The sequence below is a fragment of the Coenobita brevimanus genome, chromosome 43 (genome assembly GCF_032717465.1).
Source record: "Coenobita brevimanus isolate Jiangsu-jjx chromosome 43, ASM3271746v2, whole genome shotgun sequence".
Lineage (NCBI taxonomy): Eukaryota > Metazoa > Arthropoda > Malacostraca > Decapoda > Coenobitidae > Coenobita > Coenobita brevimanus.
The window spans coordinates 28,986,088-29,013,186 of record NC_136996.1 but is presented as its reverse complement, the minus strand read 5'-3'; the positions used below and the strand labels follow the sequence as shown (position 1 = coordinate 29,013,186).

General features: G+C 41.0%; 1 protein-coding gene across 3 annotated transcripts in view; it reads right to left on the bottom strand.

Moving 5' to 3' along the window:
- Positions 1-27,099, bottom strand: part of LOC145397755 (uncharacterized) — a 602,404-nt gene that overhangs the window by 431,254 nt on the left and 144,051 nt on the right. For 2 of the 3 annotated variants that reach the window (XM_080270777.1, XM_080270778.1), the window contains exon 1: positions 21,528-21,639. The exons of the other annotated variant lie outside the window; for it this stretch is intronic. In XM_080270777.1, the coding sequence (XP_080126903.1) occupies positions 21,528-21,633 (106 nt within the window). In that variant the 5' untranslated portion in view covers positions 21,634-21,639. Of the gene's footprint in view, positions 1-21,527; positions 21,640-27,099 lie in introns of those variants that run through there. 3 annotated transcript variants of the gene reach the window in all.

The window sequence follows — 27,099 nt, the reverse complement described above, 5'->3', positions numbered from 1 at the left end:
GCACGCACACGCATACATACATACTGTACATACACAGTTACATACATACATACATATGTACAGTACATACATATACGTATATATACATACATATATACATACAAATTACTCATGCACTCACGCATGCACACAAGCAGGAGCGCGCGCGCGCTCACACACACACACACACACACACACACACACACACACACACACACACACACACACGGGGGGGGGGGAGGCAGGAGAGAGGGGTGTTGTGAGGCAGGGTGGAGTGAAATGGAGTGGGGAAGGCAAGGTGCGGCGGTGGGGTGGGGTGGGGTGGGGTGGTTAGATAATGATGTCAACGGCTGAGGTTATGCAGGACAATGTGGGATTGAATGGAGCTGAGTGACATATTGTGAGGTGAATGGAATGGGGTGGCAACTATGGGGTGATTGTGGTGGGGTAGCTACGAAGGGGTGAGTGGGGTGGGGTAGCTACGAAGGGGTGAGTGGGGTGGGGTAGCTACGAAGGGGTGAGTGGGGTGGGGGTAACTATGGTGAGGTGAGTGGGGTGGGGTGGCTAGAGTGAGGTGAGTGGGGTAGGGTATGATGGGGTGACGTGGAGTGGAGCGGTGTTGTAAGAGATTATAATGGAGGGGGGGAGATGGGGAGAGGGGAACAGTGGTTGGGAGTAGGGGAAGTGGATGAGGAAAGAAGTGGGTGGATAGAAGGGAAAGAAGTGGGTGGATAAAAGGGAAAGTAAGTGGGAAGGGATGGCTGGGGGAGAAGTGGCAGTGGTGCTGGTGTGGTGGTGATGGTGCAGGTATGGTGGTGACGGTTCAGGTGTGGTGGTGATGGCGAGGCTGTGGTGGTGGAGTGAGGAAGACTAGCGGAGGGCTGGTAGAGTGGAAGGAACGATAATTAAGAAAAATGCAATAATAGATAAAAAAGTGCTGGTACGTGTGAACTATAAGTGGGCAGGAAGGGATGTTGGTCAAAGAATGTGTGTGGTGGGGGAGAGAGAGAGAGAGAGAGAGAGAGAGAGAGAGGGGGGGGGGAGTGGGGACTGGGGTTCAAAAATGAGAGGGGTGATAAACAGGGCACAGGAAGAGAGTTGACGAGGAATGGAGAGAAAATGGGGAGGGATAGAGTGTGTTTGGGGAGTGAGGAGAGGGGAAGAGAGACGCGTGAGGGGTGGGTATCGGAGGGGAGAGGAGTGGGCAGAGGGGCGGAGACGAACAGAGAGAAGGGGAGGGGTGAAGATGGGTGTGTGTGAGGGTGGCAGCAGTGAAAGTGAAGTGTTTATGAGACAAGAAAGAGGATGACGCGCAAGGAAGTAGGGGAGGTTTGAAACATGACGATGGTGTGTGATGATGATGATGATGATGATGATGATGATGGGGTAAGGAGGAAGGGTGAGGGATAGAGTGAGAGGAGGAAAGGAGAGGAAGAAGAAAGGGGGAAGGAAGAAGAAAGGAAGAAGAACGGAGGAAGATGGAAGATAGGAAGAGGGTAAAAGAGAGAGGGACGGAGCAAGATGGAGACGAATGAGCCAAAAGAGCGAGAGTTAGTGGGGAGGAAGGCAGGAGGGGGGAGGCTGATGTAAGAGGAAGGAATACAAGTGCAAACATAAGTAGTGAGTGACCTATGTGAAAATGGGGAGAGAGAGAGAGAGAGAGAGAGAGAGAGAGAGTGTGTGTGTGTGTGTGTGTGTGTGTGTGTGTGTGTGTGTGTGTGTGTGTGTGTGTGTGTGTGTGTGAAAGAGGAGAAAGAGAGACATGAATGGTACAGTGCAGAGACTGATAAGGAGAGAGGCGGGAGATAAACGTGGATAAGAGACGAGGGGACTGAAACGAGCGTCTCTGAAGGTGTATTGCATCATTAGCTTCATCATCATCGTCATTATTATCAGTATAAGTATCATCAATAACATAGCAATAACATCGTAATTATCTTTAATCATGGTTATCACACTGATCGTCTTTAACTACAGCGTCAACATAACTACTATCATCATTACTATCACTACCATAAAACGCACTAACCTAACCCAACCAGTTACTCACAAAAACGTATCGTATTCCCCTCATAAATCGCCGAAAACTTCCTGGTTTTCCGTTCACTTTTCACAAACTTCCCCCCTGAAGCCCTTCCAAATCTCTTTCATCTCCTCACTGAAGTCACATTTCCGCTTTCAGTGACCTTGGCTGAAAAGTTTCCCTATGCATGAATGGATAAGCAGTTCGTCCTTTTTGTGGACACTGAGAATCTTTTAGTTCACTTGTGCTTTGACAATTTTTTATATATTTCTTCACCGGTTTGTTCATCCCGTCAGCATATAGTTGTGACCTTTCCCAAGATTGAAGAAATTGGTGATTTTTATTAGACAAATACACTGCACAACTGGAAATCTAAGAAATCCGTCAGTATACTGTAATTCAAGTTTTCCATCAGATTTATCTCATCATCGATCATACTATTAGTCAACTTTGTCAGCTGATTTTTCTATGCATGTCTTGTAAGGTAGACTTTATGTTACGGCAACAGTTCAGTCTCATCAATATGTCAATTAAACTGTCCGTCTTTCCACGCTGACGGTATTATCACTCAGTCAATTGATCAGTTAATATTGTTACGCCACCGGGTCTGTCTTACCAAATAGTCAGCCTTATTGCTCGGCCCGTCTGTATCAACCAGGCAATTCTGACAGGCCACCAGTTCTGTCTTATCAAATAGTATCTCAACAGTCTATTAATCAGTTAATCTTGTTAAGTCTCACCTCTTCAGTCAGTTTTATGTATCAGTCAACAATTTTATACCGCCAGTCTTATCAGTCAAAATCGATAGTCCATTTGGTCGATCTTATCAATTGGACTATTCCGCTAAACCTTAAAAGTCTATCAACAGTCAATCAGTCAGTTAATCTTGTTATATGTCTCTTTAAATTCGTTGATCAGTCGGTCATGTGTTCAGGGTAACACTGACACGTTCTGCGATTTTCATGATAGGTGGTTCGATTTTCACTTTCTGCACTTTATTTTCCTTGGCCCCTTCACAACGATGACGTCTTTGCTACTAAGTTCTTTCTGTCTCCAGGCGATCTGATTTCAACCAGGTCAAGATCCCTCGTGCGTTCAGGCTCAGGATATAAGTAACTATTCCAGGGGGGGAAAAAAAAAAAAAAAAAAAAAAAAAACTATCACGCAAAATGAACCTGTCTGAAAAAATCAAGAATAAAAAAAATCTTCAGGCTAAATAGGTTCTTAAGACAGCGTGGAAGTCCGGAAAATTGGTAAGTTTTTGTCGTCTTTCTCTAAATACCAACAAATTATTAGCTTTTCCTACGCTACGAACACCACAGTCACCGCTCGCTACTATAATAGGTATGCGTGGGACTGGACCGACAGAAGAGATAAGCCTAAGTAGATATGGAACTGGGCCAGTGATGAGATGTCTTGGAGATGGATCGTGAGTGGCTATGACAAATACCTCCACTTGAATCACGTGGTTCTATTGGCCGGTACCCTCAGCCGATGAATGGTTAGGAGGAGTCACGTGGTACTAGAGTAGTCATATAGTACCAAATATTTTCGCTCGTTCATTTTAACTTGGCCAAGGTCTTCGTCCCTTTGCAGCTTATTTCACGTAGCTCAGTTACGGACTACACAATATACTACGGCTCTACACTCTCCCTAGCACTTTGTCGTAACTAGCATTATAATCTACTGTTACTTTATTACCACAACTCAGTGATCAAGTTGGAGAGATGGAATTTATAAGCTAGGAAAAAAAGAACAAAATCCTCATATGCCCGGAACCTGGAGAGAATATCAACTTTCAAAACAGATTAAAAAACAATATTACAATCCACTCTTCCCACGTAGTATTTTCCCCTAATAAACATAAGTAAATATAACTGTGAACGTGTGTGTGATTTATGATCGTGGTAGCTGATGTTTATGGATTATTTGTTAGATTAAATATGCAATGACGGGGAAACGTGATGAACTGGAGAATGGAGGGAGGAAGGAAGGAAAGGCAGGAGGGAGGAGGGAGGCATGGGATGAAAGGTATATAATAGAGAGGTCGGAGAGAGAAGGGAATAATGGGAGAGAAAATAGTGTGGAGGAGGCGGAGGAGGAGGAGGAGGAAAATGAAGAAGGGAAAAATAAAGGAGAGGTGAGAAGTAGGAGAGAGGATGGATTATAGGAGACGGAGGTGAATGGAGGACGAATGAAGAGGAGAGACTGAGAAAAGGTCACCGACAAGATGAAACTGTTGACCTTATTTCTGGGACTTCGCAACGCCTCTTCGTCGGCGATTTACTCTGCCAATAACATCTTTTTACCCCCTTGTACGATACTAAAGCAAACTATGTCTATGCTCAAAATATATCAAAAGAAAATATCAGAGTATAAGACATGCTAAATCGCTAAGGAAAAAGTGACACGAAGGTTCCTACACCATTTGAAATGTGGGCCTAGAGATGAGAGGAAATGCGTAGACTAAACACAGAAGACAAGATTAATGGGGTAAGTTTGGGGTTGGAGGAGAAAGAAGGTGGGGAGGAGGAGGGGGGAGAGATGGAGGGAATCTGAAAGAAAGTGAGGGTTGGGGAGAGAAGGGGATTAGGCAGCTGGGAGGGGGGAGGGAGGAGGAGAGACGGGGGAGAGGGAGGTGAGAAGGTGAGTGAGAAGGAAAGATGTTGAGGAGGGGGAAGAGGAGATGGGGACAGGGAGGAGAGAAGGCTGGGGAAGGGGAAGAGAAGAGGAAGGAGGGAAAGTAAATGTGGGAGGGGAAATGGCGAATGTGAGGGAGACGAAAAGGAAGAAGAGAGTGAAAAAATGGGGGATGGGGAAAGGAAACTGCGGTGGGGGGGGGGGAGAAATAGATGAAAGGAGGACTGTCACTAGCAGTATCTATTAAAAAAAAAAATGGACATAAAAAAGCACGAAAGAGAAGAGATATGGAAGAATGGAGAAGAGGAGAAGGAACATAAAACTAAAATATGAGCAATAAGGAGGGAGGGGGGTGGGAGTGGGGTGTGGGGTGAGGAAGAGGAATAACGGGGTATGAAAGAGAGGAGAGGAGAGAGAGAGAGAGAGAGAGAGAGAGAGAGAGAGAGAGAGAGAGAGAGAGAGAGAGAGAGAGCTTTGTAATCGTAGTGTACAGTACTCACCACCACTCCACCTCAGCCACCAGGACTCCGGACTTACCTATCGGGGAAAGAAGTGAGATTAGTAAATACAGATACAGGTAAACTGAGCAAGTAGTTGTAGTAGTAGTAGTAGAAGTAGTGTAGTTGTAGTAGAAGTAGTGTAGTTGTAGTAGTAGTGCTGCTGCTGTTGTTGTTGTTGTTGTTGTTGTTGTTGTCGTTGTTGTTGCAGCAGCAGCAGCAGCGAAAGGTTCATCTAAAATGTCAACCCAGTGGACTGCAGGCTGAAACTTTCCTCCTCCAATCCACCATCAATCTTCTGAGAGATAGAGAGGGAAATAAGCCACGTCTGAGCAACCTGGCAGTGGAAACAAGAAACACGCCATCGTCTTCTGGGTGTTTAAAGTAAATTGAGATGTGTTGGGCAGGAGGGAACAGGAGTTGATGGGACAGTCCTTGAATCTTGCAAATTAATAGGGTTGGCTTTTGTCTTTGGCTTCTGTGCTTAACAACAGATAAATATATAAATAACGATATACAGTATATGGTACCCGGTGCATACAGGAAAGAATAAAGATAAATTTAAAGATACACACACGAACTAACAGCATGTAATGAGAGAGAGAGAGAGAGAGAGAGAGAGAGAGAGAGAGAGAGAGAGAGAGAGAGAGAGAGAGAGAGAGAGAGAGAGAGAGACGGCAGTATCTCGTGACAACAGCCAGGTGAGGCAGGTGCTTGGACTTAAATTAGCCTCGTATTACAAAAGGAACTTACCTGTGACTACTTGGCCTAGTAGTGACAGAGAAATTTTATGTATTGCAGGATATTTAATACACCTTTCATTAACGCTCCTGACACGAGAGCTCCGTCAATAGTTATTAAAATCCTTTGGTAATTGGAAAATAAAAATACACTTGTCACGTCTTCTGAGTGTAGGAGTTATAAGCAAGGATAGTGCCAGCAACAAAGGGAGCACCTAGGGACTTTGGAGAGATTTGTCAGACTTGAGGGGTTAGATTATATTATTATCATCATCATCATCATCATCATCATCATCATCATCATCACTATCATCATCATATTTAATAAACTTGAGGGGTTAGGTTATATCATCATCATCATCATCATCATATTCAAACTTGACGGGTTAGGGCATCATCATCACCATCATCAATTTGTATCTTATGGTGAAAATGACGTATTTCAATGATTTACATGACACAGATGACAGTAACGAACAATAAGCAAAATAAGGAACAACAAGCAAAATAAGGACCACTAAGCAAAATAAGGACCACTAAGCAAAATAAGGACCACTAAGCAAAATAAGGAACACTAAGCAAAATAAGGAACAACAAGCAAAATAAGGAACAACAAGCAAAATAAGGAACAACAAGCAAAATAAGGAACAACAAGCAAAATAAGGAACAACAAGCAAAATAAGGAACAACAAGCAAAATAAGGAACAACAAGCAAAATAAGGAACAACAAGCAAAATAAGGAACAAAAAGCAAAATAAGGAACAACAAGCAAAATAAGGAACAAAAAGCAAAATAAGGAACAAAAAGCAAAATAAGGAACAAAAAGCAAAATAAGGAACAAAAAGCAAAATAAGGAACAACAAGCAAAATAAGGAACAACAAGCAAAATAAGGAACAAAAAGCAAAATAAGGAACAACAAGCAAAATAAGGAACAATAAGCAAAATAAGGAACAATAAGTAAAACATGGAACAATACGCAAAATAAACCGCTGAAGAAGAGGCACTAAGAGAGAGCTAGCTCCTTTGACGGCGAAAATACGACCCTAAGTACGTTAACCCCTTCAGTTCGAGAGGTCTTTCAGAAACTGTTTTTGAAAATCTGGTAATAGGGAAGATTTAAAATATCGTCCTCGGGCTGAAGATCTTAATGGCGGCAGTATTAACACTCTCAGGCTCTCACGACTTAGCTGAAAAAAAATATATATATGCCTGGAAATTTAAAAAGTACAGTACAAAATGACGTCCTCTGAGTGAAGGTGATAAATGAAAGAAGAAAATGAAAAGAGAAAGAGATATGTAAGAGCAAATATGGAAAAAGGAGAGAATATGGAAGAGAGAAGTGATACGGAAAAAAGAGGAGTGAAGGTATGAAAGAAGAGGAGTGAAGATATGAAAAGAGGAGAGATGAAAAAAAAAGAGGACAGGAGAGAATATAAGGAAGAGAAGAGAGAGATATGAAGAAAGAGAACAGGAATGTGGATATGGAGAGATGATATGAGGAGAAGACAAAGAGGATATGAGAAAAAAAAAAGTGAGGATCTGAAAGAAGATGAGAGAGGTATGAAAAAATAGAGAAGAAGAGAGTGTATGAAAAAACAGGAGAAAGAGGATACGGAAAAAGAAGAAAAAGATATAGAAAATGGAGTGCGGATGTATGAGAGAGAGAGAGAGAGAGAGAGAGAGAGAGAGAGAGAGAGAGAGAGAGATGAGGATGTGCAAAAAGAGAGGAGTACATGAAAATGGGGAAGAAGGATATGAAAAAAGAGAGCAGAGAGGATACAAAAGAGAGAAGAAATGATATGAAGAAAGCGGAGAGATATAAAGAAAGAGAGGAGTAAGGTTATGAGAAAAAGAAGAGAGGATATGAAAAAGAAAGGAGTGAGGATGTGAAAAAAAAAAAAAAAGACAGGAGAAAGGACATGAAAAAAGATATGAAAAAAAAGGGAGTGACTTTATTAAAAAAGACGAATAAGGATATGAAGAAAAAGAGGTGAGAGGACATGATATGAGAAAGAAAAAAGGATCTGAAGAGAAAGAGAGGAGAGAGGACATGATAAAAGAGCAGAGGAGATGAAAAATAGAGGCGGGAGGCTATGAAAAAAGGGAGGAGGAAGGATATGAGAGAGCAAGCAGACCCTCCAGTAATTCGTGATAACAGCCAGGTGAGACAGGTACTTGGCCTTAATTAGCGTCATATTCCACGTGGGTACCTGTGAAAATTACCTGCCTGGTCATGAATGAGGGCTGAAGAAAGTTGTGGTGGTGCTGGGGGTTGTGGTAGGTTGTGGTTGTTGTGGTGGTGTTTATTAGGTTGTCGTGATGATGTTGGTTGTGGCGGTGGTGTTGGAGGTTGTGGTGGTGTGGAATACTGTTGTGGTGATGTGTTAGGATGTGCAGGTCTGTGAGGCTGGAGTTTTGTGGTAGGCTTTGGTGGCTGTGTGGCGGAGCTGGTTGTAGGTGCTGTGGTAAGTGTGGTGTTGCAGTTATGATTAGTACGATATTTGTGACGGCGTGGTTAATACAGCGGGGTGTCGTAGGAGTGATATTTTGTGATGGTGTAGTACAATTGTAACGTCAGAAACGGTCGTAATTGTGGGAGCCGTGATGATGTGATTGGGTTATTGACGAAGTGGATTTAAAGGGATAATCCTCCTCATTATTATTATCATTGGCTTACCAGGAAAATCACCCAATTGTTTTCAGTGTATTTTTTTTCATTTACGAACACTGTGACAGCGTTAATAAGACTGATAGACATATGTTAAGAAGACTAATACATCTTTAAAAATCAATACAGTCAAGTATCACACACAAAATCAATCTGCCTCAAAAATTGCGTTAATGTATGAAATATCTGAATCCAAATGCGCCCATCAGTTTGTTCCCATGCTATCACAATGAATAAATAAGAAAATAAATAAATATAAATGAATAAATAAATGATAACAGCCCCTATACCAGATCGATAAGCAACTTTAATCGACACCTTGATGTCGTCCATCAAGCTGTTATGTTGCTGTGTATGTGTGAATGTCAAAGAGAAACGGCACTACCGGGGAGACATTCTGGGTGTTATCAGTCAATATTCCACTTTCCCTAATGTTAACTAATATATCACAACGTAAGAAGCAATTCGTCGACCCATTCCTCCTTGTGGCGGAGGAGAAGAGTAAAACCTAAGCATTCAGTCTCTCGCAACCAGAGTTACTCACACAAAACTTGAACCCACTCCAAATGATCTAAACGCAAGGTAAAGGTTTAAGCAGTTTTATATTGGCAAATGTGGGAGGAACATTTGGCAAGGAAGCGTTACACTCTGGCATCGGTGAGGAAGCAGGTGTCTCTCTCTTCCTCCCCATTAAGTCACTACAGCGCGGTTTTTACTACTTTCATGAAGATCTGAAACCCCTTTTAGCTCAGGCGATGTCCAGGTATAAGTCAGGTAGGAGGGTTAATTTGACTACAAACCAAGAAGTCTCGTTTCTACATCATACTATTGTCTATCGTACAGGTATTCAGGTAAAAACAAACCAACTACAGTAACAGTACCCATTCCTACCTTATATTTAGAGTCATTAAGGAAAGGCTGGCTGGGGGGGGGGGAAGGAGAGAGAGAGAGAGAGAGAGAGAGAGAGAGAGAGAGAGAGAGAGAGAGAGAGTTAGAGTCTGAATTCTTTATTTTCTCTAACGTTTCGGGATACACAGAACCCGCGACGTTGGGGAAAATAAAAATTCGAGCTCTTACCTCTCTCTCTCTCTCTCCCACCCAACCCTACCACTTGTCGCAATGGTTCATCTACTGTACAAGATTAATTTCACACAACCGTGACTAAGTATTCAAGGTGTAGGAATGGTCCAGTTCCGTCAGGTGAAATCTAATCGACTGTAATAATTCACTACAACGAGATGATCACGAACATACAAGTAACACAATATCCTGAGACTGGAGCTTGATTTACTAATGATCAGTTTCTTTCACTATAGAGATCTCACCTTTACTTAGCCTAGATTTTCATCCTTTTGCTGCTTATTACACGTATCTTAGTGGCTATGGTCTTATATCCTTTCCACTGCACCTCTTCGTGACCAGCATCATATTCAAGTGTCAATCTTTCGCGACAACACAGCATTCAAGAGGGAACGCTGGTAATTTTGGGCAACGTTAGAGCAAAACGGGTACGGCATTTTACTTTACCGTTGAAACAAACTATTACATTACCGTTGAAACAAACTATTACATTACCGTTGAAACAAACTATTACATTACCGTTGAAACAAACTATTACATTACCGTTGAAACAAACTATTACATTACCGTTGAAACAAACTCTTTAATCTAATGTTTTCGTAACGAGTGGTTTTTCCTACGTTAAATTACTATAATCTAAGGACAACAAGAATAAAATAAACAAATCGTACTAACAAGGTGTCTACAGATATTTAAATCTGCCCACGACAAGAGATCTGCACTAAACTGAATAAAATTAATCGCTTCGAGGTAATAATAATAATAATAATAATAATAACAATAATAATGACAATAATAATAATAATAATAATAATAATAATAATAATAATAATAATAATTGAACTGAAATATCTTAAAGTATTTCTCGTTTATGAGGATCTTCAAATTTTCAGTCAATAATCCTCGGTTCCAAAAATTAAGTATCCCTGGAATTAAATGTTACAACCATATCTACCAAAGTTCCTCTCATATAAACAACTGGATTAAGTGTTTTATGCACAATTCTCAGATTTTTGTTATTATTAAGTTTTTGTTACATTTCCCAAGAATGGAAAGCTCTAGACCAAAATGATTCTTGTACATTATAATCTTAAAACTGGTAAAGATGATAATGGAGAACAGGAAGAGTTTAGCGGAGAGCCATCTGTTTAGCATAATGATGGTAGTTAAAGTGGTGTCTGTTGTTAGGCTTGTGATGAAGGGAGGACATTTGGCGCAAGGTAAAGTGGCAGCATTGTGGTAGGTTGTGGTAGGGATCAGGTGTCGGGTGTGGCAGGTCATGATTCGAGTTGAGAGGCGGTTGTGGTAATATATGAGACGATGTGGTAGGTGTAAGGTAGGGTAGGTCGTGGTCTGTGGCGAGAGGTAGTTGTGGTAGTACAATATGATGGTAGAAATAAGCTGTCAAATGGTTCTTTTTGAGAGAATGGTACTAAGAAAACCAGGTAGGAGTCAAGCGTTTGGCAGGTCAGGTAATGGTGTCCTGACAGTTGTGGTATAACAGTATGGTAGGAACAAAGGATGAATGGAGCAAAAAGAAAATCGGCTTGGTTGTATCAACCTTGAGAAAATCGTCTGAAAGGAAGAGAATGAATTATAGATAATGCTACAGAAATGGAGGCTTAATTGAGTGATTGATTCACTGATTGACCGACATACAACTGGCTTAGCACCGAAATAGAGGAACTGTTAATATTCCGTAAGACAAATTAAACCCGATCACACACATCAGGCGCTGTTAACCCACTCACGGTCTGAACAACTCTAGTATTCAATTCATGCCAACAGAAGACGATTTTATTCAGCTGATAACACGTCACGGGTGCCTGAGACTGTCAATAATGTCACCACGTCTTTATTAATCTATTTCATCTACCACCACACAATTTTAGTCAGTTGCCAGTGAGTCATAAGAGCCTGAGTGCTGATAAATCGATGAGGAAATTCTCTTTAAAATTTTGTTAGGAAAAGTTAGACACAAACATTCTCAAGCTGGATTTAGAAGAAAGCTTAGAATATCATCAAATCGGCGCGTCAGACTAGCAATTTTAAGCGACCCTGATCGAACCATTTTTCTCATCTAATTTCAGAGGACGCCAGCTCACTCCCCTGAATTTAAAACATGGGGGTCTGACTCAACACCTTACCCAGAATGTGTCAAATAATCGTCAACTTTAAGCAGAATTAACTGTGATATGTTTCTATTCTTTTTCTTTTCCTTGCTACTGAGAGAGAGAGAGAGAGAGAGAGAGAGAGAGAGAGAGAGAGAGAGAGAGAGAGACTGAATATAATCATCAAACATTAGCAGATATAAAATGCAAAGTAGATACCGTATTTCGCAGTCCAGGGGTTAACAAAAGGACCTCCAAGCATTGTCTGTTCCCATTCAATAACGATACTCCTCCTCCTCCCAGGACGCACCAGCCTCCTTCATATACCCCTGCTGTCAAGAAAGGCTGGAAAATTATTATATATTCTAGGTTTTTGCAGACGCTGAACAATATTACTCTCTCTCTCTCTCTCTCTTTCTCTCTGCCTACATTCCTACCTATTCATCTTTTTACCTATCAGTCTAAATAAATAATTATTCGCCAATCATCTTTCCGAGACTAGTAACTTCACATTCACGCTATCGACAGAACCAAGAAAATTATCACAAACCCTCCAGACGATGCTGTCATCCCATCAGTAGGCATTCAATGCTATTACGGTGAAATAATTACCGATGAGAGAGACAAGGGCCCCTCATCAAGGTGTGTGCCAGGTGAGAGGGTCCCTTAATTAACCTGCCCCGGAGCCCTAGCGAGGCAGGTGGAGCTTTTGTTCGGTCGATGATTAATTAAAGAATTATTGTTTTAAGATTTGTTATGCTAATCGTGGGATATTATGAGATACGGCTGCTGGTAAACAAAGACTAATGGACTGACTAAAAATGTAGATGTTAGTACGGTACATACTTAGTTACACACCTGTCTCTCTTGTCTTCTCCTGTCTTGTTTTCTCTTCTCTTTCTCCCTCCTCTCTCTCTCTCTCTCTCTCTAATTACTCGAAGATAAGAACAAATGAAAGAGCATATAAAGATGATCAGACTAATTACGACACTTCCTATAACCACTTTCACCATCTCAATCACTCCACGCTTCTGATCTTCCTCCAAATCACATTCATTATCTTCTGGTCTTTGGTTCCTTCTTTCTTGCATTAAGAAAAATCAAATAAATCAAACATATCACAATCCACATCTAATCTTCAGCATCTCCCATTGAGTCACATGTCACAATTTAATTTCTTTACCTTCCTATATATTAATTCTTTCGGCTTGTCTCCCTTATCTCCGCCATACATCCAGAATCTACCCTCATTATCTTCTAATATATGTAATGCCTCATCTTTCCTCGTTAACTCAACTACGTCTAGTCTATAATCTTCCACTAACACACATCACATTCCTTAATTTCGGAAGCTCTGAATAAGTCTACACTTTATGTAAATTTCCTGTTGTCAACCCCAAATAAATTAAATACGAGGTCTTTCCAAAGGCACCTAAAAAAATAAAAATCCATTTGTCTTCTTCCAAAAGCATCTCACATCATCTCTAGTAATTTTAAATAAATACAAACATAATTTCATTTGCAGTATTTTCCACTAAATCATGTCTTACACCTTGATTTCAGTGCCTTCAAAATATATAGGATATCATCTCATACGTTCATTATTTTCAGTGCATCATATCCAAATAAAACCTTCAGTAACCTCAGATAAAAGAATTCCCGCATCCTACCATCAACGAACTCCATTTCAGATCTAAGTCTCATTAAATTACCCTCTTTTTATTGTCAGTACCTTTTAATAAATTCACAGTTCACACCTCGTTTTCAAATAACCAATAATACCTTCAAATAAACAGAACATCACAAATAAACAGAGCATCACATCTTACCTTCGGTCTCTTCAGCCATGTTTATCAGCAGATGAGAACAGCAAGCTTCCTCACTCACTGACTCGGACACAACCACTTAATCATTGAGCGCGAAAGTTTCAGAGCCGTGCCAGAATTTCGAAGCACTTTCCAAGTTTGTATACTCAAGGGTTTCGAGCGTTTGTTCTCCCTCTTCACCCAAAAATACAACTTGGAACTTTGATGCATACAAACTACAGAAGACAGTGTTTTAGAGACAGACTGGGATTTACTGAAAATTGATTCGCTGCTTCACTGACCCTCTCGTAAAGCATTCTTATTTTCTTTCCTAGGCTTTGGTTACAGAGAAGTTGTAGTCTGTGAAACGAAGCAGCTCGAACTTTGATATTCAGAGTGTCATGTCTCCCACAAGTTATACGAACATTCATGGACAATGTAGTTTGTTCTGTACACCGAGGGAAAATAAAACAGTTCACCCTCCCATAGTGCTTTCTAAGTTTTCTGTAAGGGAGTTGGGGGAATGCAGTTTGGAGTCACATTTAGTTCAAAGCGAATCTCCTTTTTGGCAATTCACGTATGTTCAAAATGATTCCCGGTATGCGCCACAAGAAAATCATTAAAAGGTAAAGTATTTGGAGAGAGAGAGAGAGAGAGAGAGAGAGAGAGAGAGAGAGAGAGAGAGAGAGAGAGAGAGAGACTGTACGATAAACATTAGCGCGGAAACAAACAAGCCAACGAACTGACGCAAATAAACACACACATTTTCAGACATATTTCTTATTTTATTTATTTATTCATTTTTTACAGACTCACAGGCGGACAAAGTGAAACAGAGTAACCCTATAAAGCTCGGCGGACACACCTAATTATTATATTCAAGAAAATTCCAAACCACTTTATCCGCAAAGAGAATTTCTGGCAATGAAAGGTTTAATTGATCTAGTTATTACTCTGACTATTACAAATTCCCTCGGCAGAAAAAAATATTATCGCGGTAGCGTAGGCAAAGCAATTTCATACATCCACAGAAAACAAGAAAGATAAACCAAAAGCTGGATGGACAAACTGGGTTACAGATAAAGCGAACAGACACGGACAAAGACGTAAGCACACACACACACACACACACACACACACACACACACACACACACACACACACACACACACACACACACACACATTCACAGAAAACAAGAAGCACACCTGCTTAAAGAACGAATACGTACACTCATACACAGAGACATGAATACGTATTGGACAAGTTCGCTAGTATATTGATATAAGCCTGCCTGCCCCCCCCCCTCTCTCTCTCTCTCTCTGCATATCTGATACAGCAGTAGAGAGTCTGAGGCTAATAAACAGTAAAGACGAACGGAGACAGACAGACACGGACAAATGCACACACCAACAGAAGTAAAATGACAGGCATCCAATAATAATATTAATAATATTAATAATAATAATAATAATAATAATAATAATAATAATAATAATATTCATACCGGGAATCAGAACCACATCCTAGGGCAATCAGATTGACACATATTACAACACTGAGGCAAACAGGTAATAAATGCATGAAGAGTTGCATGTGTGTGTATGTATGCATGTATTTTTTTATTAATGCACGGAAGAAGGAACCAAAGGCTGTATGTGTTGTAGCTACGGCAGGTATGTTCTGTAGCGGTCAGTCTGCACAAGTCTGATACGGGCGAAGAACTGCGACATACACGTTCAAGACACGTTTTGCGGGTCATGGAGGATAAATGATCCGTAGGGGTAAGAAGCGCCACTTTGTCACAGCAGAAGTTACCCCTCTCCCCCTCCCCCCCAGTATTTCACATATTGGCACAGGTGTGGAAGGCTTTGGAGTCTGCAAGCTAAGTGAACAAAAAACAAGGCACAAATCCAAACAGACCATCAAACGATACAACACAAACACAAAAACCATATCCCCATACACAGACATAAGCGTCAATAAAAACTCACAAACAAACCCACAACGCAAAATCCATATCCCCATACACATATGTCAACAAAAACTCACAAACCCGCAAACGCAAACAAACATACCCCCATACACAGGCATAATACAACACGCCGACATACAAACACACAGAAACACAAACACAGCCAGCCAGCTAAACTTGAGTGAAAAGAGCAGCCTAAACCAACAACCGTGTTTCTCCTGGTGGCGCATCACTCCCACAAGACTATTCAACCTCCCAAGGGTCCCCGAGAAATGTGGGAGCCCTAGGGGATGAGGGCACCGAAAGAACGGGCCCACATACACAAAGATCCCCCAATGACACATCTACCTCTTTAAGGGTCTGAAGGAGGAGGCATAAGAGTTGAGAACCCGATAGATAAAGAATCCAAAATGAGAGAGAGAGAGAGAGGGGGGGGGGGACCGAACGACATTTCCGTTTAAAGATATAACGATCCCAAGAGGTAAGAGCTGAGAAAAGCGAGAGGCCCCCAGTAGAGAGGGTTTAAGATAGGATCCCTAAAAGATAAGGACCAAAACGGAGGGGACTGAAATAGGAGGGGGACAGAGTAGAGAGGACCCTGAAAAGAGAGGGACGAATGAAGAAAAGGATCCCGGAAAAGAAAGTACCCAGACGAAAGGTCCCAGAGGTTCCAAAAAAAAGAAGAGAGACCCAAGAAGAGTGAACCCCCTGCAGAAGAGGGCCATAAAAACGAGAATCTACCCAAAATAAGCTATCCATTTCCTGATAAAATCCCCAGAGACCCCCGAAAAGAAGCCATCTACCTCCCAAGACCCAAACAGGTTATGCACACATTCCTGCCCATGTTTACCACCGGGACCGCACTTGCTTCGGGGAAAAGGACGTCGTTTATGCCACACTAAACTGGCGACTCCATGCATACAGAGCAACACTTGGCCGACAAGGTTATTACCACCGTGCTGCGCGTGTCTGGTGAATTGTGTGTGTGTGTGTGTGTGTGTGTGTGTGTGTGTGTGTTATATTTGTGCACTTTTGTGTGCACGAGTATGGTATGGGTTGTAGGCTACATGATTTGCACATGATCTAGCTATCGTCTGTGCTGTGTGTGTGTGTGTGTGTGTGTGTGTGTGTGTGTGTGTGTGTGTGTGTGTGTGTGTGTGTGTGTGTGTGTGTGTGTGTGCTACAACGTCTTTACCAGGAAACATTCAGAAACCAGGGCACCCTTATGTCATGTGTGCGTATGTGTGTGTTCTGCTTCCCATGTATGGTTCTGTGTGCTCTGTGTCGCATGAATGGATGTGTTCTGTTTGTTCTGAGTGATCCTGTTTACTTTGAATGATATGAGTAAATGTGTCCTCTTCTCCTTGAGTGGTCTGTGTTTTATTTTGCTGGTTCAATGAACTCTGACAATAAATGGTGTTCTAAAGCTCTAGGACTAGGCTGTCCTTCAACATACGCAAAACAACGCTAGAGCTTGCACAGTAAAGCTCCTCGCTAATTCCACGCGTATGCAAGCCGGCCGCTACAATGCAAAGCACTATATTTATGTCAAAGTTTCATCTCCACCAGAATTTGCCAACGACCCTTTCCCCCCAACGATGTAATCATGTGCCCCCCCCCCCTCCTACGATGAACCGAATGCCTGGAAAAAATATCGTTAGTGTTGGTGTTTCAATTTCCAGGAGGCGATTGTGAAGACTTCCTGGAAGGCCTGGACGCGACGCTGTGTTAAAGTTTTCCAGTGTGTGTGTGTGTGTGTGTGTGTGTGTGTGTGTGTGTGTGTGTGTGTGTGTGTGTGTGTGTGTGTGTGTGTGTGTGTGTGTGTGTGTGTGTTATCCTGCTGCATATTTACAGAAATGAATGAGGTTCGTATTGTCTCGTAGTTTTTTACCATTTGCGTGTCGTGTGTGTGTGTGTGTGTGTGTGTGTGTGTGTGTGTGTGTGTGTGTGTGTGTGTGTGTGTGTGTGTGTGTGTGTGTGTGTGTGTGTGTGTGTGTGTGTGTGTGTGTGTGTGTGTGTGTGTGTGTGTGTGTGTGTGTGTGTGTGTGTGTGTGTGTGTGTGCGCAAGCCCAAACGATGTAGGCATATATCTGTGCCTACCCAATCACCTATCCCACAACCCCATGCGCGACACCCACCCCGCTACAAATCTTCACACTACACCCTACATGATGTTAACACTGACACCCGGACTCAGCACCACCAAGGACTAGACTGAGGCCAATTGAAGCATGTTTGCCAAAGTCGCTAGGGATGGGATATTTTTAAGGCCCAGTTTGACAGTGGTGGTGTAGGCGGCGGCGTGGGTGCTGGTGTGTGTGTGTGTGTGTGTGTGTGTGTGTGTGTGTGTGTGTGTGTGTGTGTGTGTGTGTGTGTGTGTGTGTGTGTGTGTGTGTGTGTGTGTGTGTGTGTGTGTGTGTGTGTGTGTGTGTGTGTGTGTGTGTGTGTGTGTGTGTGTGTGTGTGTGTGCCTTTTTTCTGTGTGCGTGTGTGTATATACGTGAAGATCCATGTGTACTGCCTAAGTTTACTCGGAAATGCATCTAATAAGAATCTTTAATTTTTCTATAATTTTTCTCGTTACACTCTGACGCAGTGGACGAAGTGCTGACAACTTTCTCCAGTTCAATCTCTTATTTATGAGAGAGAGAGAGAGAGAGAGAGAGAGAGAGAGCAACTGCATATAGCACATTAAATACATTATCCAGTTCCCTCACGGTTTTCCCCTCTCCCCAGGTGATAATTCGCACTCACACCTGATCATGAAAATATTGGTGCATCATCCGTGTCAAACAATATGACACTACTAACGATAAATATTGCAAAGTGCTCGATATTCCTGCTTTTATGACGATGCATATTTTTTTAAAACATTTTCTTATTCATAGTAAATATTATTATACACACATTCATAATTATTTTCTCATTCTTTTTACGCATCGTAAGCTGTACTGGCCATGATTCTTAAGATCTCATTGGACCTCTCCTGTATTATGCTTGTCTGATCGTGTATGAATAGACTGACAGACAGACATATATAGGCAGATAGATAAATAAATATGCAGATGAACAGATAGATAGACAGACAGCTCTTTCTTGGTTACAAAATTAGATGTTACAAGTCTACAGTATAATTAATGGTCCATATAAAGAGACAATACACTTAGCTAAAAATAAGCATTACACGGGTATCTGAAAACATAAGATTTAGCTGATATACAAATAAAATGCTCAGCAAGTTAACGATACAGCACAGAAAACAAAAATTACGTCAGTGAAATAATTAACACAAATAAAAAGAGGATGTACACGTATTAATATTAAACAGAACATATGCAATATTTCAAAAAAACATGTCACAAAAATTATTCAGGTTACAGGTTCTGTGATATGAAATCTATACAAAGAAAGAGTGTGATGTGCTGCAGATATGGCAGAGTTGCAGTGTTATTAAATGTTTGAATCAATGCACACTTCCCTCTGCACGATTTACGCCCTGTGCTTCCATTCATACATTCCACCACTACAATTTTCCTGCAGGTACGCTAAAAAATTACAGTGAGTTAAAGGAATATTTTTAGACAGCCGTAAATTCAGAACTATTTGCCTCACACACACAACGCAAACAGCCGCAAAGCCCACTGTGACACTATTTATAGCTTAGGTCAATAAATTCTTTGGAGGCATTGCAGAAACCACTAACATTTTTTTTTTAGATATTGTGCAAAGTTCTTATGTTATTTGAGATACTGTACAAACTACTTATACTTTTTTTACAAACTAGTTATACTTTATTTAGATACTACACAAATAACTTATAATTTTTAGAGATACTGCAAAAAATTTCTTGTACTTTTTAAAGATATGGTACAAATTACTTATACCCTTTTAGAGACTGTGCAAATTTCTTATACTTTTTTAGAGATACTACACACACTACTTATACTTTTAGAGATACTGTACCGATTAATAATACTTTTTAGAGACGTTCAAATTACTTACACTATTCAGCGATTCTGCACAAATTACTTATTCTTTTTAGAGATATAACAGAAACTACTAAAAGAATCTACAACATTTTCAACCCACGAAATGCACTGTATATTAAAAATTATTTTGCTATATGAAAAAGAACGTGAACAGACACAGCTCTCAACACACACACACACACACACACACACACACACACACACACACACACACACACACATCGATCGCCTGGGTCATTATAATTCTTGAAGGCCATGTACATTTTTTTAAAGCCAGTGTACAGTAATTACGTGTCATTTCCACTCCTATTTCAACATGGTAATGGTGAGTAGAATTACGTGAAAATAGTGGTTTATAAGGTTAGATTGTAAAATTGCGTGAAAATAGTGGTTTCCAGGGTCTGATGATAGAATTACGTGAAAATAGTGGTTTGCTGGGCTTGATTATAGAATTACGTGAAAATAGTGGTTTCCTGGGCCAGAGTGTATTTATAAAGGTAGAAAAACGAAAGAGGTGGACGTATATAATGTTTTGGTGAAGGCACGAGGGGGTGAGGAAGGGTAGTGGATGTACCGTGCATTTCTCTCTCTCTCTCTCTCTCTGGGGGGGGATGAGAATGAGGTGAATAACGAACATGAATGTGTGAGAGGGGTGGGAGAATAGTATGGAGTGTGTGGAATACTTGTAAACATGTATGTATGTATAATTGTGTGTTTATGTATGTGTGCGTGTTTGCGTGAGCGGGTGTGCGTGCAAAGAGTTGGAAATGAAGTGTTTTAAATGAAAGTGTATGGAGAGTGATGGAGCTATTAACGTGTGTGTGTACAGTGGAGGAATGGGAGTGTTTATGGAGAGAGCGAGAAATGAATGTGTGTGTGTGTGTGTGTGTGTGTGTGTGTGTGTGTGTGTGTGTGTGTGTGTGTGTGTGTGTGTGTGTGTGTGTGTGTGTGTGTGTGTGTGTGTGTGTGTGTGTGTGTGTGTAAAGAATGTTGCAAACTAAGATTCGTTGCCTTCAAAGCGTTAGAATTGCAAGTCCGTGTGGGAAGAGATGGAACTTTGGGTGCGGGAAGTGTGTAGGGATTATAGTGAGGAAATAGTGTACCAATTAAAAGGACAGTGAACTGGTGTACGAGAAAGACTGAGGAAATACAAGTAGAGTACCTGGGATGTGAAGAGTGAAGCTTTGTGGGGGGAATATGAGGTGGAAATAGAGTGCTTGTTATGTGGAGAGTGAACTGGTGTGGGAAATAAGTGTGGAGTACTTGGTATATGCAGAGTGAACTGGTAAGCGAGGAAACTGAATGTGGAGTGTGACAAGCTCAATCTAAAGTTGCGGTATAGGTTAAGAAGCATGCGAGAATGACACCACACGTCTTACTTCGCTCATAGGGGTAGTAACACCGACATAATGGGTAGTTCGTAAAATAACTCTCCACAAGAAACTCACCTGGAGGTATGTTCGCGTCTTCAGTGGAGCATGTGCTGCGCAGTTTTCCAATATGTGTCTTATGCTTTGTGGGCCTATTCTACAACCGGGACACGTATCATATGTGATTCCACCCAAACCACAACGACGCTGGTAACGAAGGAGGGCTGGGTGATACCCTGATCTAAGCCAAGCTATTTAAGGATACATCTGACGGGTGGATGACGGGAGGAAGGAGGAGGGCGTGTATTAAAGTGTTTTGAACGAGGTGTTAAATTGCTCTGCAAGTGAAATGAGAGTGTCGGTGTTTCTTCATTGCTAGTGTTAAGAATGCCTGCACTAAAACCTCTCCCACAGTTCTCTCACATTTTGAAACCAAAGTTCTCATTGTTAAGAATTTCTTGATATGAGAGCCACACAATTCCACGCAGCCGCCTATGCTAACACACAACACCCACAACACGACAAAACAATCACCACACATTCACTGCCAGACTCTATTCAACAAGAGTCTAGTAATAATAATATATAACAGCTAATTTAATGACGACTACAACAGCCACACACATTAAATCCTCATACATTCTACTCACGTTTCTTGGATGGGTTGTTGGGTATGTCGAGGTGGCTGATATTCTCGTAGGATCCGAAGCAGGGGACCGACTGGGAGTGCAGCAGTAACCCTACAGGCCGAAACATCTCAGCCACGGGGGAAACAGCCTTGCACTGCCTCCCACCACCACTACCACCACCCCTGCCACCCCTACCCTCTGCTCCAATGACCCTAACAACTGGGGGTCTCCGCCGCCCTCCTCCTCCTCCTCCTCCCCCTCTCCCTCCAGTGCTACTTCCTTCTCCTCCTCCCCCTCCTCCTGGTCCTCCTCCTCCCCCTCCTGCTGTTCCTCCTTCCTCGGTGTCCTCGGAGGGGCTGGAGGGGGAAGGGTCGAGGGGAAGATGAAGTGTCGGGGTAGGCCTAGTGTCCGTCTTTTCCGTAATCTTGAGTTTGAGATTTCGTAGATGTTGATTTTCAAATAAATGCTATTTTTTGTAATTTTTTTGTGATATAATTTTTGTCCAACAGGCTTAAATTCTGCAACTGGAATTTTTAAAATTTATTTAGCTTTTGCTTCGGGGTGGTGGGGTTGTTTTTCTAGCACTTTTTTTCACTAGATTAAATAATTTTTCAACACCATTCACTTAATCTACCACAAGAAGTCACTTTTCTTTTTCATATTTTTCTTGTTATAGTTCCATCGTCACTTAGTTTTGCTTTGTCTCGTTTTATTTTCTTTTTTAGTTTTTTCAGTCTTTTTATAGTCCCATCATTTTTTTTTTACCACTTCGTCTTTCTTATTATTACTTCTATTATGCCTGTTACTAATAATACACTATCAATTATTACTGCCTCTAACTTTTCTTCACTTTGTCACCTGCTTTTGCGCTCTTGATTATATTCCTCTCACCTTTCTCCTCTCCATTATCTTGAATTATCACTACTTTTTCCCCTTTTTCTGCCCTGGCCCCGTACTTCCTCCTCCTCTTCCTTCCAGCTTTACCCTGTTCTTTGCTCCCTTTCATATTTCATTTGTTATAAGTACTTCACAAAATTAATCTTCCTTTATTTTTTTCAACCTTTCCTCCCTATATTCCAGACTTCCTTGGTCAAAATTCCTTCTCTTCCTTGCTTTGCTCTATCCTCACTACTTCAATGTATTTTTCCTATTCTTTGCTCCCTATAATAAATATTCTGCACTTTTCTTAACCCCCTTGTTTCCTATTTCTTACTCTAGTTCCCTAATGTCTTTCCTTTCGTTCCTTCTTTCTAACCTTACTTCCAGAATACCCTTTTCTGTTTTTTCACATCCTCAGCCTTCCTCCGCTTTTTTTCTTTTTTTATTAATATCCCTATATTTTCTTATTTTTGTTCCTTTTTAATCCCTTGTTCCCTAATTATTTCCTCACCTCAGCTTCCAAAAATCTATTACTTGCTAATTTTCCTATACTTCCTATTGCCTGTATTCTCTCCTTCTCTTTGCGCTTTTCTCTCTATCCCTTGCAATCTAAAGTTTGTCTAATATTTCCTTTCATTGTTTTTGCTCTCAGAATGTTTTCCTTTCCTTTTCCAACGCAGCCGATAATATATATTTTTCCCCCCTCCTTTTTTCTCCAACTTTCCAATATCCTCTCGTTCTCTTCCTCCTCCTCCTCCTCCTCCTCCTTTCCCTCCCCTCCCCCCTTCCCCCTCCCCCTCCCCTTCCCTCTACCCTTCCTTTTTCTCCCTAACATATCCACATTCCACATGTGTTGCTCCGGCTCACACCACAAACCCCTACATTTTCCCCAGCCTCTTCCTCCTCTGTTCCCTCCTTCCTCTACCTTCTCTCTCTCTTTCCTTCCCTCCTAACTTCTTCATTGTCTCTTTTTCTTCTTCCTTCTCCTCCTCCTCCTCCTCCGCCTCCTCCACTATGATCCTTTTCTCTCCCCCCACTATTCCTCCTCTCTATTTGTCACAATTCCTACGGTACTCATACTGTCTCAACCTTCAGCCCCTCCACACTCTTTCCCATCTTCTTCCTCCTCTTTCCACGTACTATTCCAACCTCTTCTTCCACTTTCTCCCCATCCTCTTTCCTTCCTCCTGCTTCCTAGCACTTCCCTTTTCCTCATCTATTCCCCCCCCCCTCGACTTCACACTACTACTATTCTTTCTGTCATAACATTTAACTCTGAACTCTCTTTCCCTACCTCTTCCACCTTCTCCTTCTCCCTCCACCTTCTCTATCTCTCTCTACCTCTTCTTCCTACCTCCTCCTCCTCCTCCTCTCTCCCTCCTCCCCCCTATCACACCTGCAGTCCACCTGTGTTGTGCCTGTTGACAAGACGAGCCCTTCACGGAATTATAGCACCCTCCACCGCACACTTTCCACTTTACATTTTTCAGTTTTTTTTCCGAGTCTCGTTTTGTATCTGTGTTTATCTGTTTCTTACTCCTTAGCACTTTTTACTATACATTTTCCTACTACACTTTTGACTTTTCTTTTTAAGTGTTTTTGTCCATGCGTTTTTCATATCTACTCGTTATTTGTTTCCTACTCCTTAACACACTTTCTACTCTACTCGTATATTTTTTTGTTTTTCCTTTTCAGTCTTCTTTGTGACATACGTATTTTCGTCCATGCGCTTATTTACTGGTTCTCTGCTTAGTACCAGTACAACTTTTTCTTTGGTAGTCCACTGTTCTGTTTTCTTGAATTTCTGTTTTAAGTTTGTGTTTAGTTATGTTTTTTTTTTTATATATATATTTTTGTTTTTTACACTCCATCGCACACGCTACACCTTAAACTTTCCTGACTTTCATATAGTCTTTTTTTTTTTAATTACATGTTACGTGATGGAACTTGTGAAATCCCTCTTTCTCTCGTGTATTTTTTGTCACTAATTAACAGTTTATTTTCGACAGTTTCCATCTAGATTTTAGTCTGGATTTTATTTAACAGATTTAATTTTCCTTCACATTACACCATCACACTTACCTGTTTTAATGGCTCGCTATCAAGTTTTTTAGTGTTTTTTTTTTTTCCTACTAAAAACAAAGTTCTTTATTTTTTTGCCAAATTTTCCGTGCTTTTGTCTTGTATTTCTTCTCCGCACTAATTTTTTTTTTTTTTTTTTGTAATCATTCAACGCTTCACTTATTATTATTTCGTTTCTTTCACTGTATTTTCTTTACCTATGAGTTTTCTTTAATTTACACGTCCAGCTTCAATGATAAAGTTCGCAATCGCAATCTTCGCGGCAAAATTTCGCGGTACTGTATTATTTTTCTCACGTCGAGTTCATGTTTCACCGTTTACTTTTTCCTGTCTTTCGCTGCATATTTTTCCACATTTTTTTTTTTTTTTTTATCGTTCTTTGCTTCTCTTTTTTTCTTTTTTCTTTTTTTCTTTTTCTCAATATCCACTGTTCAATTTTTGGTCCAAAACGATTTGTATTTTCCCAAGTGTAATTATTCGGCTTTTTCACTAAATTTTCTCAACGTTTTACCTTTCCTCTTTTTTTCTGTTTCTTCCTTTTTTCTTAGTACCCAACATTCATTTTCAGATGCACAGATATTCGTGTTCCTCTCACACTTGCAGCTTCTCCTTTGTTTTTGTTTTTTCCTGTTTTTCCTGATTTTTTTCCCTTTTCTTCTTTCCTCTTTTTTCTGATTATTACCAATCTATTTCAAGATCTAAAAGTTTCATGCATTTTTTCGCAGTTGTAGTTATTGCTTCCTTGTTTTTCTATCACCGGTTGCTTTCTTTTTTTCCTTTTTCTTTAGTCAATACTCATTTCTCACCGTCCACCGTCTTTCTTGGCCATTTTTAGTTGATTTTTCTCTCTTGTTCGCACACCTTGTCTGTTCTTTATCCTGTCACATCTTACACATACATTATTTTACGACTGTGTGTTCATCCCACTCTTCTTCGACAGTCCCTACTACTTTTATTTTCATCTATTATTGAAGGTCACTCAGAAGGGAAAAAAAAAAAATAGCTTACAGAAATAGTCTTTTGTTCCCAGGAGCTGGAGGGATAAGTTTAATGTTCACTTGTTTCTTTTTTGTTAGTTTTCACTGTAAATTAAATGTTGGGTGGGTTAGCTTTTGTTGTAGTGGTGAGAGAGAGAGAGAGAGGAACAGGCAAGATAATACAACAAACAGCAAAGGATGGAGAGACAATGGAGAAAGAAACAGAGAGAGGAAAAATATCCGCTTTCTCTCGTAACATTACGCTTCCCATTTTCCTTAAACAACTATACGTAAAACAGGAATTAAAAGGAAAAAAAAAACATACGAAAAAACATCACGATAACTGTAATTGCTTTTCTGACTGATCTTCATGGCCCGGAAAAAAGCGACACAAGGGAAAGACAGCGATTTTTCTCCTTTTTTCATCCGTCATCGTCATCGTCATCATTAGAGTCGTAAATCTCTTTCCGGCCTATAAACAAGGTGAATTAGGATCCAGTTAAAGGGAGAGAGATAGAAGAGAAGTGGGGGAAATGTAAGGAAAATTCCAGGAAAAAGAGAGAAATACCAACAGCAGGAAAAATACACACACAAAAAATGCTAGAATAAATATTACAACTCTTGCTAACCCTCGGGCTCAGTGTTCCTTGCCAAAAATCAATGAAGTGCGAAAATTAAAGCTGTGGTGTCTCTCTCTCTCTCTCTCTCTCTCTCTCTCTCTCCCCCCACCACACAGTCGCTCATCGTTTTTTTTCTTCCCCAGCGAGTGTTTTGTTTCCTTACAAAAGTTGACAGAAAAAACTCGACCGCCTCACCGTTCCTCCAGTCAGGTAGCTTCGTCTGTGTGGAAGCGCGTCGTTTTTACCTTTTCAATCTAATGAAATATTATTGTATAGTCTTCTTGCAACCTCTATTTATAATACTGAATGGGTTAATGTTACTTCTGTCCATCTCCTTAAAGCCTCTCCTAAACTGCATAATGTGGTCTGCAAATGGCACGAATAAATACCAAATAAGTCATGCTGTTCCTTAACCCAAGTGTGTGTGGCCAAGCAGACCTATTGAACACATATAAGTAACTGCTTCTGTGGAGCCGCCCTACAGTGTACAATACTTACGCCGTAGGAATCCGGCACTCCCTTGACAGCACCTCACAAGGACTGAACCAGACTCCTTCCAATGGTGAGGTATTGAGAAAAATGAGGTGGTCTGGGTCCCGGGTGGACGCCGCCGCTGCTTCAATATAGTAGGACGCACAGTGCCACCACGTGTAGTCTCTTCGTCAGTGCCACGTCATTGTATTTAAGAGGTTATACCCTCAACCCTTTTACTCTGACGACGCTTTTATTCTTGCTCTCTCCCGATTATTTAATTCAACTTAGGCCACTTTCAAACAAAAGGGATTGGATATAGTCTCCACTCATCCCTTTTGGCAGAAGGCTCTCCTGTACCGATATTAAACTATATAGGGGTGAGAAATAATTAAATGTAAAATACGTCACTGGACTGAAGGGGTCATGCGATTTTCTTGCTGCTACCTGACGATTTTTTGCAGCTTAGGAATGACTTACAACACTGCAGGAGTTTGATTTATTCTTCATAAAGCTTCTTCCATGCAAGACGTCTTTACTACGTTGAATGAAACCGCTTGTAGT